The sequence below is a fragment of the Cebus imitator genome, unplaced genomic scaffold (genome assembly GCF_001604975.1).
Source record: "Cebus imitator isolate Cc_AM_T3 unplaced genomic scaffold, Cebus_imitator-1.0 Scaffold46, whole genome shotgun sequence".
NCBI classification, from domain to species: domain Eukaryota; kingdom Metazoa; phylum Chordata; class Mammalia; order Primates; family Cebidae; genus Cebus; species Cebus imitator.
In genome coordinates, this window is record NW_016107361.1 from 4,802,691 (window position 1) to 4,818,513 (window position 15,823).

General features: G+C 35.6%; 1 protein-coding gene across 7 annotated transcripts in view; it reads right to left on the minus strand.

Moving 5' to 3' along the window:
* FER (FER tyrosine kinase) overlaps positions 1-15,823 on the minus strand; it is a 485,340-nt gene that overhangs the window by 325,071 nt on the left and 144,446 nt on the right. For all 7 annotated transcript variants that reach the window (XR_001824818.2, XM_017527225.2, XM_017527227.2 and 4 more), the window contains 3 exons: positions 6,302-6,485; positions 2,781-2,918; positions 2,052-2,171 (listed from right to left, as the gene is read on the minus strand). Coding sequence is in view for 6 of the 7 variants with exons in the window: in XM_017527225.2 (XP_017382714.1) it covers positions 2,052-2,171; positions 2,781-2,918; positions 6,302-6,485 (442 nt within the window). In the remaining variant the exon portion in view is untranslated. The remainder of the gene's footprint in view (positions 1-2,051; positions 2,172-2,780; positions 2,919-6,301; positions 6,486-15,823) is intronic.

A 15,823-nucleotide genomic window follows, 5' to 3' on the forward strand; every position in this document is an offset into this window, starting at 1 on the left:
TTTAGTCACAAATTCTCTGATTTTACATTAGCTTATAACAGGTAGCTATTTTTAATTTTACTACATTATATTCCAATATATATATACTCATTCTTTTTGGTGTTTATTAAAACACATTAATCAATTTCAATGTAAACTCCTTGAAGATATTAACTCTTACAACCTTAGATATACAGAAAATATACTGGATGAATAAATTAGTAAGTTATTTAGGAGCAATATCATGATAACAAAAAAATCCAGGAGTAATCTATACCACATTCCTTCATCAGCAGCACACGAACTGAGAAATGAAATGTCTCACTGCACAAGAACTGAGACAGTCTGCTATCCATTTTGTACCATACATTCAACTCTATTGTTTAGAGCAGAGTCTCTCAACCTCAACACTACAGTACTGATATTTTCACCAGACAATTCTTTGTTTGGGGAGGCTGCCCTATACACTAGAGGATGTTCAGCAGTAACTATAGCTAATGTCTCCAGATACTGTCAAATGTCCTTTGGAGTATAAAGTCATCCCAGACAAGGACTACTGGTTTAGAGATAGCTGACATTGTAAATATCAATGGTCAGAAACCTAGTGAAAGTGAGACCCCTATGTAGGACATGAAAAACTTACGAACAGCTTCAAAAATCCCAATAAGGCTGCTAGAAAAAAAACTCTAATGCAGGGTACTCCCACATCTCCATTGCTCTCATCGGTAGTTAATAATCAGTATACCATAATTATTAAGCCTTCATCTTGTACATGTGATTTGTGGACAAACATTTGTTAGTTTCTTCAGTCCTATCTAGCCAGCTTTAAAGAGTCTAAACACCTGACTGGGCATGGTGGCTCACAGCTGTAGGCCCAGCAGTTCGGGAGGCTGAGGCGAGTGGATCACTTGAAGTCAGGAATTTGAGATCAGCCTGACCAACAGGGCAAAACCCCATCACTACAAAAAATACAAAAATTAGCCAAGCATGGTGGCACATGCCTGTAATCCCAGCTACTTGGGAAGCTGAGGCCCAGGAATCACTTGAACTGGGAGGCAGAGGTTACAGTGGGTAGAGATAGTGCCACTGTACTCCAGCCTGGGCAACAGAGACAGACCTCATCTCAAAAGTAAAATGAAATAAAATGAAACAAAAAAAAAGATTCCAAACCCCTTTCCAAGAGCCAGTCCAAGTTTCCTACCTTAGCTAATTACCTGTACCACTACAATGTTACTGAACAATAGAAAGGAAACTGTTCAATTATATCAGGACATTTGGCTAAGTCATTTAAGGTAAAATTCTAACAGGTGATATGATATAACATGTGTAATATTGAAGAGCAATGAGTGCATAATCATTTATAGCTGTGGTTCTGTCACAAAGATAAACACAAGCAATGTTTGTTAATAAATATATTTCCTTGTGTTTCTCTCAAACAAAATCAGGAGACAGGTTAAATATTTAGAAGTACATGTTATGTTTTCTAAATTCAAATGTTTTAGAATGTTTATGTTTTCTAAATTCAAAAATGTATTACTAATTGCCTTTAATGCTTGAAAAAAAACTAAAAACACATTGAGACTTCTCAAAATTCCTTTAATATTTTATGCAAAAAAACAATAAAGTGAAGAAAGAATTGATTTGATAGCCTAGACATCCCTGCATCAAGAGAAAATAATTCAATTAAAAGTCAATTTTTTGTGCTAAATGCTCCGACAACAATAACTCACTTATCTCTAACAGCAAATAACCTAATTTCCAAAATAGTTCTTCAAATAAATTGTGAAGATGAAATGAGATTTAAAAATATACATAAATTTTGAAAAGCATGAAGCATTACTGTAATGTCAAATATTAACAACAATTGTAACATCACAGAAAACTTTCATCTTCAGAATTACGAAAAGTAGTAATGAAAATGAGTAAAATTAACATATTTCTCAAAACATGTCACTCTAACTCCAAACATTAACTTTTACTTGTAAAAATAATTGAAATTTTAAATCTGATAAAGTACAACTATAAAGCAATAATACTAGTATTTAAACTGTTCATATTTTATAAATACTTACATTCCTTGCAAACTCTCTGCTGTTAAATTATTCCACATGATCTCATTTGCCTGAAGATTTTCATTTTCTTCCAATAAAGAAGTATCAAACTCTAGTTCTTGTTCTTTAGCAGCTGTTGTTCTATCAAAGCATGCCAAATAATTTTGATCATTATAAATACAGTATCATAATATATCTTAGTATATACTGAAGGCAGAATATTTGTCTTTATCCAAATTATGTTAACAAAGTAAGCACAAATACTATAAATCAAACTAAATCCTGGGTTTCAAGGTTGTGTAACTCGAGACTTAAGTTTCCTTATTAGTAGAATTCAGGTATTAACCTGCTTTATTCCAGTCACAACTGTAATAAGTATATAATAAAATGCCATGGAAGAGTATCTGGTGCATCATAAAGTTTAATATACATATAAAGTATATAATACTTATAATATAAGCATTAGGAAGAAAATATAATTTCATGGATTAAATATGGATTTATGGATTTAAGCATGGATTAAATATGGAGTAACAACTAAGAAATTTTTACATACCAGAAACTATTTATACATTATATAGTCATCATTGACAAAAAAAAACTTTTTAAATTAAAAGTAGACAAATTAAACTGAAATATTCTATGTCTTGATATGACCTTAAATATTTCTTATTTTTATTTGTGGTTAACTATTATATGAATGAAAACAAAACTGTCACAAATCCTTAAAGAGGAATAAAAATGTCATACCTGTGAACATCTATGAAATTATTATATTCTGTACTAGGATCTATCTGTTCAACCGACATTTGAATTTCTTTATGGACATTCACTATTTCCTCTGTGACAAGACTAGTTATCTGGCTGTATTCATCAAATATACCTTTCCTGAAAACAAAAATAAAATTTTACAGCATTTTAAAGTTTTATCAAGAGAAATGCCATCTCAAAAAGGATTGAGAACAATAAGCATAAGAAACGTAATACAAAATTTACAGATGGTAGTTTCCTGTACCACCTTATTTCATATCTGGAAGTAAAGTGGAAGGATTATGTAAATGTACAGATTAGCAATTTATATTTGATATAATAATTACAAATGATCTAGAATAAGGCATTACCTTTTCAAGCATGTATTTGATAGGTCCAAAATGTAGGGCCAGAGTTGATAACTTTCTATGTCTAAATATTCTCATATAAATTTTGGGTTGTATAACACGGAACTCTGATCAACTCCTGACTCTTTAATGTTCCTTTCCAGTGTCAGCCACTTCCTCTCATGCTCTACTGTCTGGTTCTTCCCTGATCCTCAGGGACTCTGCTCTTTTTTGTATACTTAGTTTAATCGGTTCTATACCTTGAATGACATCTAAATTTCTTCATTTGACCTCCAGCCAGTAGCAAAAATGCCATCAAAGTTATTAGCCTGGTCTAATAAATGCAAAAGAGAAAAAACTATTTGTTGCAAAGATCAGATTCCTACTTAAAAATGCTATATTGTAAAAATATGCCATTGGTTAGTAGTGGCCTCAACAGCAAGTGTAGACAACAGACAAGCTTATCCTGCATATGCTGAAATAAATATAAAGCATGGTTTGTTTTTCTTTCCACAATCATTACTTATAAAAAAGGATCCTTACAAAAGCTCCTTTATTGTGAAGTATTCTCTCAATTACTTTACTTTAAATAGGAAAATATCATTTGGGGAAAAAAATGAGATTTAAACTGCTTCAGGCAATGCTAGTTTCAAATAATTAGAGAAATCTCCTGAAAGACACAATTTAAAGAAAAGAAGAGGCAGAAAAATTTAATACAGATTTAGTCAATATCTCTGGGATTATAATCTCATAAGAGTACTGAATATTGTTAATATAAATGAGCCTATCCAAATAACTCTTTTAAAGCAATACAGTAAATAGTTGTAATGTAGAGGTCATTAACATTTGCCTTTAATACAAACAAGGAAAAATAAAAAAAACTCCTAATATTATATGAATGGGTATTTGTTTCATGAGATTCAACTGAGGTGATATAATCATGCTTGAATTTTTAAAATTCTAAATCTAAAATGTTACAAAGTAGAGATAACATACTGTGGGAAACTATTATATGTCTCAAAAAGATATTCCAGTGATGATGAAGATACTATTATTGAAAATTCATGTGAACAGTTTAAAAATATGTTTATTAATAAATGAAAGTAGGAAAGGAAATATTTCTAAATCAATAGTACATACATCAGAGATAAGTAAATTTATGAATCAAATATTTAAGTAGACATTTCACTATTTTATCAACACTAAAAAGTTTACATATTAAAATTAACTTAAAACACTTTATCTTCTTAATGTGAATACGGAGGATAACCTAAAATTTCGTCTTACCTACACACAAGTATATACTATCTAATTATCTTTACCTTCACCTAAGGAGAAGTAAAAGTCAGTCAAGCAGACTCTGGAAGGCAGCAAAGACAAATTTGTTCTTCTCATTTCAGAGGCTGTGGAAGTCAGTAGCCCAAGAAATACTATCCCTAATCTGAAATATTTGTATGTAAATGGAATAATGTAACACAATGATAGCTAGTTTTACTAAATCTATCATGGCACCAGGGAGCCCTTCGAAGAAAACAATGCCAGTCTTTGCCCGTGTCTTCACAAGGCCTTCTCTGTCTCTCTGTGTCCTTCCTCTCATCTTCTTATAAGGATTCCAGTCATTGGATTTAGGACCTACTGTAAATCCAGAATGATTTCATCTTGAGATTCTTGACTAAATACATCTGCAAACACCCTATTTTCAAATAAGGTCACATTCTGAGATTCTGGGTACATAGGAATTTTGAGGGAACATTCTTTAAATCACTACATTCCTCTCACAAAGAGTCCAGGGTTAGTCAGAAGACTCAAGCATCAAGTTTCAGATCTGGGTCCATTCTCACTTGCCTGTCACAGATATACCCTGGATATAACCTGCACTTCCTAATTCTACAGGATATTGTAAGGAATAAGTGAGCAAATGTACATGAAAGTGCTTTGCAAACTGCAGTGTAGTGTATAAATAAAATATTTTGTTTTAGGAACTATCATTTTACCTTTAACAGTTATTTTGGCACCTATCAACCCATTTATGCCTGAAGTTCCATTATTGGAATGCTAAGCTTATGGGAGTTATTTAGATCCTACTGCTCAAGGTTATTGCTAAGGTCTGAGTTTTCACACACAAAAAATTTTCACACAAAAAAATGTGTAACCTCCAGCATAAATGGGTTAACTTATTTAATATTCAGGCTTCCTCTTATACCATAACCTGAAAAATGCTCATAATAATTTTTCATATTACCACTAAATTTCAAAATACACTAAGCTTAAGAGCTCATGAGCTTTGTAATATTACATATCTGTAATATGTAATTACAGATAAATTAACTACAATACATTAAACTGGCCCAAGTTCCTTTTTTCATAGTTCACTACTTATATGTGAACTTTATCTCGACTTGAGAGATAACCACTTATTTCTTCTCTAACTCTCTTTCATTACTACACCGTTCTTCAACCCTACTTATAGTTCACAGCAACTCCAACACTGAAGAATTCCCCTACACAATTTTCAGTGAAAGAAAATTGAATTTAGTTATTTGGAAAGCACTAAAACAGCTAAGCAAGGAGATGAAGTCTACCAAAGGATAGCTTGTTTTTTTCTGTCATTTTGTGTCACTCTATATGAAAAATATGTGCACATCTGATTTACTAATTAAAGTATATTGTTAGATCAGGAAAGGTGAGAAGTGTGGCTTGCTCACCTCTATATCCCTAAGCATCAGGTAGTGTGCTTTGCTTATGTAAAACTTTAATAAACATATGTTGATTTTAATCTTATACAGAAAAAAGAACAAGAAGCTGGCAAATAAACCTTCAAAAACCTTGAGCTTTTTCAGTTGTTCAAGATTTAAATACCCAACTCTCTAGAAGCAGATATTCACTTCCTAACACTTGTCAACTAATAATTTTTTTTTTCATTTAAATTTCCAGCTAATGGAACAAAACAAAAACATACAAAAGAAGGACCATTTTGGAAGCTAGCTAGAAGGTTCAGGAGATAAGCAAAAACTGAAGAGACATCAAAAGTGAAAATCAAGAATAATCAGGCTCTGAAATACCCATTGGACTGGGTCAAAAATAAAATTTACAAAGCAACACTTAAACTAGAGAGAAAATATGTTGAAATCATTTTCTGAAGGGATTTTATGATAAAAAGAAAATGTATCTTACAGTGCTTTTATCATTTCTTCTTGCATCTTTTGTAAGGAATCCAGAAGCAGGGGAAGTGTGATATCATAATACTGATTCTGGTGGAGCTGTGCCCCTTTCAATGCCAATACATACTGATTGTGCAACATATGAAGTTTCATTGTGGCTTTGTCATATCGTTCCTTGGCCTTTTCAGTTTCCTTCCCTGAAAAAAAAATGAAGAAAGTTAGCAAAGAAAAAAGTATAAAAATTATCTTTACTACATGCAAACTGAATTACTACTGTTTTATGTTATTTCACACATTTTATAAATAACAAAATTTTATTGGACATATACTATGTGCTTAGCTTTATGCAAGGTACTGTTGATTTGCCAATCCTTATTACAAAGGCTGCCATGAAGGAGATATGTAGGATACGGTGAATAAAGGTGAAAGTAAACAGTGAATAAAGGTCAAAGCAAAACACAAAAAATACAGATACATGATCCTTTTCATCTTCAAGAGGCTTATACCAAATTAAAACAACAGCGCACATAAAACTGTAAAACCAAGAAACCAAGAAAGCTTGTAAATAATATTAAATTTTGAGGTCTGTGTTTGAGATATCAACAAAGACAAGGGTAGTCAGAGGAGGGTTTGTGGAGAAGACAAACCTTAAAATATGGGACATGTCTGAAAAAGTATAGGAAAGGTAAGAACAGATAATAGTTCCTTCCTCTCACCATTTTTTCCTTCACTCCTTCCTTTCATTCAATGAATATTATTAGCTGAACACTGCTAGGAACTGTGCTAAATACTGGGAATTCAGTATTTGGCAAAACAGTCCTTGACATAGAGCCTTAAAACTAGAATATTGAGTGAATATGTGGAAAGAATAAAGTTACATAGGCAAGCAACTAGATAAGCTTGTCTAAAGACAGTAACTTTTGTGGAAGTTAAAGAAATAGGTCTGTTTAAGTAGGACAGTTTTAGGTGCTGAATGACTTGAAAATCAAGCAGAGCAATTTAGACTTCATGAGGAAGAAGTCTGAGAAATATTGATAATGTTACTGGTTAAAATATTTTATGGTTCCCTTACCAGTCATTCAGAAAACATTTACAGATTGCCAGTATAAGTGAATGACTATATAAATAAATGAAAATCTTAAGCAGATCTTAAACTTTTGATCTAAATTACACAAATATTTCTTGTCAATCTAGATTCAGAAAATAAACTGTTCAAGATATTTACTAATTTCTGCCCTTTTCCAAAGAAGTCCTCCAAATGAATCCTTTCCGCAGAAACAGATCTTAAGTTGAGAATTTCTGATGGCAGGCTCCCTTCTGTTGCCATTCTGCTTAGGCTCAGCAATAATCTGAGCATTCCTTTCTTAAGAATCTCAGTACGCAAGAGCAAAGAGCAGAGAAAAGGTGAGGGTTTTTGCAAAGAGGGACAATTTCAGACCCTCAGACCATTCCAAGGAAGAACAACAGAATGAAGAACAGAATTCCCTTGGTTTCTCATCACCCCTCCAATTCTGATGCTCGGGAATTACATCGACATGGTACAAACCGAAACAAACCTTCTGGCAGATTTGTATATGTCTACTATCAACAAACTCTAGTGTTCAGAAATACTACAATCACCACTGACTTCTAGGGAGCAACACATTAATTATTTCAAAGAGTTTAATTCTGTACCCATAGCCCATTCACTGGCTCTTGCACATGAGGATATTAATAACTGTCCAAGTTATTAACACAGTGTTGCCCAGATAATCTATTTCACTTTATAACATAAAGGACTTCTCAATAAGAAAATAATATTTTCTCCTGAGTATCTCTCCTAACCCCTGTCAGTTCTCACTAGAAACATGTTCTAAAACTAGAGTGGCAGGAGGGAAGCAAGCACATTAATTCAGTTCTCACCCAGGTAAAAAAAAAATTGTTTAATCACGAAAGTAGCATTTTTTCAAACTTTTTAACCATAACCCACAAAATAATACATTTTATGTCATGAACCAGTAAATAATAATATACATGTTTATGTAACCTTAATATAAAATGATTATTCTTACTATGAGGTATGCCCTGTGGTTTTTCAGAAAGTCTAATCTATTTGAATTTTAAATGAATTTTTTAAATGTTTCTCAGAATCCAGTAAAAATAATCCCTAGAGATTTATCTCACTCTGCATGACACTTGGAACAATTTTATTAACTTAGCAATTAATAAAATGACTTCAGTAATACTAACCATGAATGATTCTTAATGTTCTTAGGAATGTATCCTCCCACATGATTAGTTACTATAATGATTTTTTATAAAATAATTGCTTTTTTATCCATGAATATTACTACTTAGCATTCTTCTTACAGAAATATGTTTCATTAAAAGTCCCCGAAAGTCAATGCAATTGGTTGGGTGTGGTGGCTCACATGTAATCCCAACACTTTGGGAGGCTGAGGCAGACAAGTTACTTGAGGTCAGGAGTTCAAGACCAGCCTGGCCAACACAGTGAAACACTGTCCCTACTAAAAATACAAAAAATTTAGCCAGGTGTAGTGGAGCATACCTGTGGTCCCAGCTACTGGAGACACTGAGGCAGAAGAATCACTTTAAGAGGCAGAGGTTGCAGTGAACCAATATCGAGCCATTGCACTCCAGCCTGTAGGAGAGAGTGAGGCTCTCAAAAAAGAAAAGTCAATGCAACTGACATATCTATGGCCAGCCCCAAAGCCTTCCATCTAAAAATGATCACCCCTTTTTCCTCCCCACCCACACAAGTTAGGAGGAAGATCCTATATGAAGCTGACACCCAAGATCTAAGGTACGTAACCTGACCATATGGGAACCAATATTTTGGCTAGAAGCTAAGTCATATTCACTACTGAATAAGGGTAAAAGTTCACTAACTCCTGCTACAGAAGCTGCCAGAGCAGCCCTGGTACTGTCCTTTCTGAGGCCCATGTCAAGGTTTTCGGTTTTTGGTCTATTTGGTTTTTTACTCACCGTTTTTTAGCTAAAGTTTCTGTTTACTACTTTAAATTGAACAAATCAATTCTGACAAGAGTTCAAAAGGTCATGTAAAATTATCGTGATAAATTAATTCCAAGTAAAAAAGACACTTTCTACAGTCCACATGTTCATAATAATAAATTAAGTGTCCCCGGGCAAGATGGCCGAATAGGAACAGCTCCAGTGCTAAGCTCCCAGAGATATCTATGCAGAAGGTGGGTGATATCCACATTTCCAACTGAGGTACCTGGTTCATCTCATTGGAACTGGTTGGACAGCCCAAGGAGGGTGGGCTGAAGCAGGGTGGGGCATCACCTCACCAGGGAAGGGCAAGGGGCCAGGGAACCCCCTCTCTCCCAGCCAAGGGAAGCCATGAGGGAATTCTTAGTTAAGAATCTCAATAGCCCTGCACTCTGGCCCAGATATTCTGCTTTTCCCACAGTCTTCAAAACCTGCAGACCATGAGATTCCCTCCGGTACCTACACAACCACCAGGACCCTGGTTTCTGTCACACAACTAGGTGGCCGTTTAGGCAGAAACCGAGCTAGGCCCAGCAGTTTTTTTGTTTATGCCCCAGTGGTGCATGGAAAGCCAGCAAGACAGAACCATTCACTCCCCTAAAAAAGGGAATGAAGCCAGGGAGTCAAGTAGTCTGGTCCCATCCCTATGGAAAACAGCAAGCCAAGATCCACGGGCTTGAAATTCTTGCAGCCAGTACAGTAGTCTGAGCTCCACCTGGGACATTTGAACTCGATGGAAGAAGAGGCATCCACCACTGCTGAGGCTCTAACATTGCTGAGGTTTGAGAAGGTAGGTAGTTTCAACCTCACAGTGCAAGCAACGCTGCCGGTAAGTTTGAAGTGGGTGGAGCCCAACACAGCTCAGTAGCTGCAGGCAGACTGTCTCACTAGATGTCCTGGCTGGGCAGGGCATCTCTGAAAAAAGGCAGTAGCCCATCACAGACTTATGAATAAAGCCCCCACCTTCCTGGGACAGAGCACCTTGGAAAATAGGCCCTAGTGGGTACAGCTTCAGCAGACCTAATGTCCCTGCCTGGCAGCTCTGAAGAGAGTAGGGGATATCCCAACACAGCATTCAAGCTCTGATAAGGGACAGACTGCCTCCTCAAGTGGATCCCTGAACCGTTTATCCTGACTGGGAGACACCTTCCAGTACAGGCCGAAAGATACCTTGTACAGGAGAACTCTGGCTGGCATCTGGCGGGTACCCCTCTGGGACGAAGCTACCAGAGGAAGGAATAGGCAGCAATCTTTGCTGATCTACAGCCTCCACTGGTGATTCCCAGGCAAGCAGGGTCTGGAGTGGACCTCCAGCAAAATCCAGCAGACCTGCAGCAGAGGACCCTGACTGGTAGAAGGAAAACTAACAAACAGAAAGAAACAGTCTCAACATCAACAAAAAGGACATCCACTCAGAGACCCCATCCAAACGTCACCAACCTCAAAGACCAAAGGTAGACAAATCCATGCAGATGGGAAGAAACCAGCACAAAAAGGCTGAAAACTCCAAAAACCAGAACACCTCTTCTCCTCCAAGGGATCACAGCTCCTCACCAGCAAGGAAAAAAACTGGATGGAGAATGAGTTTGACGAACTGACAAAAGAATGCTTCAGAAGATGGATAATAACAAACTTCTCCAAGCTAAAGGAGCGTGTTCTAACCCAATGCAAGGAAGCTAAGAAACTTGAGAAAAGGTAGACGAAATGCTAACGAGAATAACCAGTTTAGAGAAGAATATAAACGACCTGATGGAGCTGAAAACGACAGCATGAGAACTTCTTGACGCATACACAAATTTCAATAGCTGAATCGGTCAAATGGAAGAAAGGATATCAGAGATTGAGGATCAACTCAATGAAATAAAGCAAGAAGACAAGATTAAAGAAAAAAAAGAGTAAAAAGAAAAGAATGGAATTACATGATAATACCAAACCTATGTTTGATTAGTGGACCTAAGTAAAGGGGAGAATGAAACCAACTTAGAAAACACTCTTTAGGATATAACCCAGGAGAACTTCCCCAACCTAGCAAAACAGGCCAGCATTCAAATTCAGGAAACACAAAGACCATCACAAAGATGCTACTCGAGAAGAACAACCCCCACACACATAATCTTCAGGTTCACCAAGGTTGAAATAAAGGAAAAAATGCTAAGGGCAGCCAGAGAGAAAGGTCAGGTTACCCACAAAGGGAAGTCCATCAGACTCACAGCAGATCTCTCGGCAGAAACCCTACAAGCCAGAAGAGAATGAGGGTCAATATTCAAGATTCTTCAAGAAAAGAAAACCCAGAAATTCATATCCAGCCAAACTAACCTTCTCAAGTGAAAGAGAAAGAAAATCCTTTACAGACAAGCAAATGCTTAGAGATTTTGTCACCACCAGGTCTGCCTTAGAAGAGGTCCTGAAGGAAGCACTAAACATGGAAAGGAACACCTGGTCCCAGCCACTGCAAAAAATACCAAATTGTAAAGACCACTGATGCCAGGAAGAAACTACATCAACTAAGGGGCAAAATATCCAGCTAGCATCATAATGGCAGGATCAAATTCACACCTAATAATATTAACATTAAGTGTTAGTGTGCTAAATGCCCTAATTAAGAGACACAGACTGGCAAATTGGATGAAGAGTCAAGCCCCATCAGTGCGCTGTATTCAGGAGACACATTTCACATGCAAAGACACACATAGGCTCAAAATAAAGGGATAGAGGAATATTTACCAAGCAAATGGAAAGAAAAAAAAAAAAAAGCAGGGTTTGCAATCCTAGTCTCTGATGAAACAGACTTTAAACCATCAAAGAAGGGCATTACATAATGGTAAAGGGATCAATGTAACAAGAGCTAACTATCCTAAATATATATGCACCCAATAAAGAAGCACTCAGATTCATAAAACAAGTTCTTAGAAACCCACAAAAAAGACTTAGACTCCCACACAATAATCATGGGAGACTTTAACACCTCAATGTAAATATTAGACAGATCAACCAGACAGAAAATTAACAAGGATATCCAGGACTTGAATTCAGCTCTGGACCAAGCAAATCTAATAGAAATCTACAGAACTCTCCACCCCAAATTGACAGAATACACATTCTTCTCAGCACCACATCATACCTATTCTAAAATCAACCACATAATTGGAAGTAAAACACTCCTCAGCAAATGAACAGGAAAGGAAATCATAACAAACAGTATTTCAGACCACAGTGCAATCAAATTAGAACTCAGGACTAAGAAACTCACTCAAAATCACACATCTGCATGGGAACTGAACATCCTGCTCCTAATGACTACTGGATAAATAACTAAATGAAGGCAGAAATAAAGATATTCTTTGACCAATGAAAACGAAGACACAACGTACCAAAATCTCTAAGATACATTTAAAGCAGTGTCTAAAGGGAAATTTATAGCATTAAATGCCCTAAAGAGAAAGCAGGAAAGATCTAAAATCAACATCCTAATGTCACAATTAAAAGAACTAGAGAAGCAAGAACAAACAAATTCAAAACCCAGCAGAAGACAAGAAATAACTAAGATCAGAGCAGAACTGAAGGAAACAGAGACATGAAAAACCCTTCAAAAAAAAAAATCAATAAATCTAGGAGCTGGTTTTTTGAAAAGATCAACAAAATAGACCGCTAGCCAGGCTAATAAAGAAGAAAAGAGTGAAAAATCAAATCAATGCAATGAAAATGATAAAGGTGATATCACCACCAATCCCACAGAAACACAAACTATAATCAGAGAATACTATAAACACCCTTATGCAAATAAATCAGAAAATCTAGAAGAAATGGATAAATTCCTGAACACTTATACCCTCCCAAGACTAAACAAGGAAGAGCTGAATCCCTGAATAGACCAATAACAGGGTATGAAATTGGGGAAGCAATTAATAGCCTACCACCCCCGAAAAAAGTCCAGGACCACACAGCTTCACAGCTGAATTCTACCAGAGGTACAAAGAGAAGCTGGTACCATTCCTTCTGAACTATTCCAAACCATAAGAAAAGAGGGAGTCCTCCCTAACTCATTTTATGAGGCCAACATCATCCTGATACCAAAGCCTGGCAGAGACACAACTTAAGAAAATTTCAGGCCAATATCTCTAATGAATATCAATGCAAAAATCCTCAATAAAATACTGGCAAATTGAATCCAACAGCACATCAAGAAGCTATCCATCACGATCAAGTCAGCTTCATCCCTGGGATGCAAGGCTGGTTCAACATGCACAAATCAATAAACGTAATCCATTTATATAAACAGAATGAAAGACAAAACACACATGATTATCTCAACAGATGCAGAGAGGGCGTCAACAAAATCCAACAGCCCTTTATGCTAAAAACTCTGAATAAACTAGGTATTGATAAAATGTATCTCAAAATAATAAGAGCTATTTATGACAAACCCATGGTCAATATCATACTGAATGGGCAAAAACTGGAAGCATTCCCTTTGAAAACTGGTACAAGATAAGGATGCCCTCTCTCACCAATCCTATTCAACATACTATTGGAAGTTCTGGCCAGGACAATCAGGCAAGATAAAAAAATAAACGGTATTAAAATAGGAAAAGAAGAAGTCAAATTTTCTCTGTTTGCATACAACATGATTGTGTATTTAGAAGACCCCATCTTCTGAGCCAAAATCTCCCTAAGCTAATAAGCAACTTCAGCAAAGTCTCAGGATACAAAATCAACGTGTAAAAATCACAGGTATTCCTATACACCAATAACAGACAAGCAGAGCCAAATCATGAGTGAATTCCCATTCACAATTGCTACAAAGAGAATAAAATACCTAGGAATACAACTAAAAAGGGATGTGAAGGACATCTTCAAGGAGAACTACAAACCACCACTCAAGGAAATAAGACAGGATACAAACAAATGGAAAAATATTCCATGCTCATGATTACGAAAAATCAGTATCATGAAAATGGTCATACAGCCCAAAGTAATTTATAGATTCAATGCTATCCCCATCAAGCTACCATTGACTTTCTTCACAGAACTGGAGAAAAACCATCTTAAATTTCATATGAAACATTTTGGAAGACAGTATGGCAATTCCTCAAGGATCTAGAACCAGAAATACCATGTAACCCAGCAATCCCAATACTGGGTATAAACCCAAAGAATTATAAATCATTCTATTATAAAGACATATGCACACATATGTTTATTGCAGCATATTCACAATAGCAAAGACTTGGAACCAACACAAATGCCCATCAATATAAAGAAAATGTGGCAAATATACACCATGGAATACTATGCGGCCATAAAAAAAGATGAGTTTATGTCTTTTGCAGGGACGTGGATGAAGCTGGAAACCATCATTCTCAGCAAACTAACACAAGAACAGAAAACCAAACAACATATGTTCTCACTCATAAGTGGGTGTTGAACAATGAGAACACATGGACACAGGGAGGGGAACATCACACACTGAGGCCTGTCAGGGATGAGGAGCAAAAGGAGGGATAGCATTAGGAGAAGTACCCAATGTACATGACAGGGTGATGGATGCAGCCAACCACTATGGCATGTGTATACATATCTATGTAAGAAACCTGGATGTTCTGCACATGTACCCCAGAACTTAACATACAATAAAAAATAAACAAATAAACAACACATGTAGTTACCATGCAAGTGAATTTGAGTATTGTGTTCTAAGATGTTACTTTTTACTGTCAGTTCAAAAGGTTAATCAGTTCAATGAATTTGATATTTTGTCTCCATTTAAAAATTTTATTTTGTTACATTAACTATTATTCCTAGTTAATTCCCTAAATTTTTTGGTCTAACTTTAGAGGACAATCTCCACACATTTTCATTGAGACATTTAAACCATTTAAACCACCCATCTGTCCTCCCATTTGCACAGATATTTAAACTGCACACTATCCATCTGTCTTTATAGCTGGTGTAAAATGATTCACTAAATACACAACACTCAACTCACTAAGATTTTACGTGCCAAGAAAACATTAGAAAATTCACAAATTTCCCAGATACCTTTTCTTTATTAAACTTAGTATATGACAAACAACTTGAAGCCAACAGAGCCAAAATTTAATCACCAACAGCTTATCAATGGTCATTAACAATAGTTACAAAAATATTTAATGCCTTTGGAAACATCCAATGCAGAATCCATTGTATTAAAATAATAATAATAATAAATTCTCAAAATCACTTTCAGGTTTAAAACCAGATTTGAGGTTATGTTTTAACAGATTTGGGGGAAGAATACTCCACAGCTCACATACACTTCTACATTTGGTTATAAGGCATACTTACACATGCATATTATCAATCAATCTTTATCTCTCTCCCTTACGGGTATAAACAAAGAGTTTTAAAAACACCCTCACTTACCATGATTTGGAAAGGGATTCTATGCTACTTTGTATCATAGTTTTTTTAAAACTGTGATTTGTTTTAAAACTGATTTATTTTAAAAAAAATGTTTAGGGTGCAATACACGATATGTAAGTCA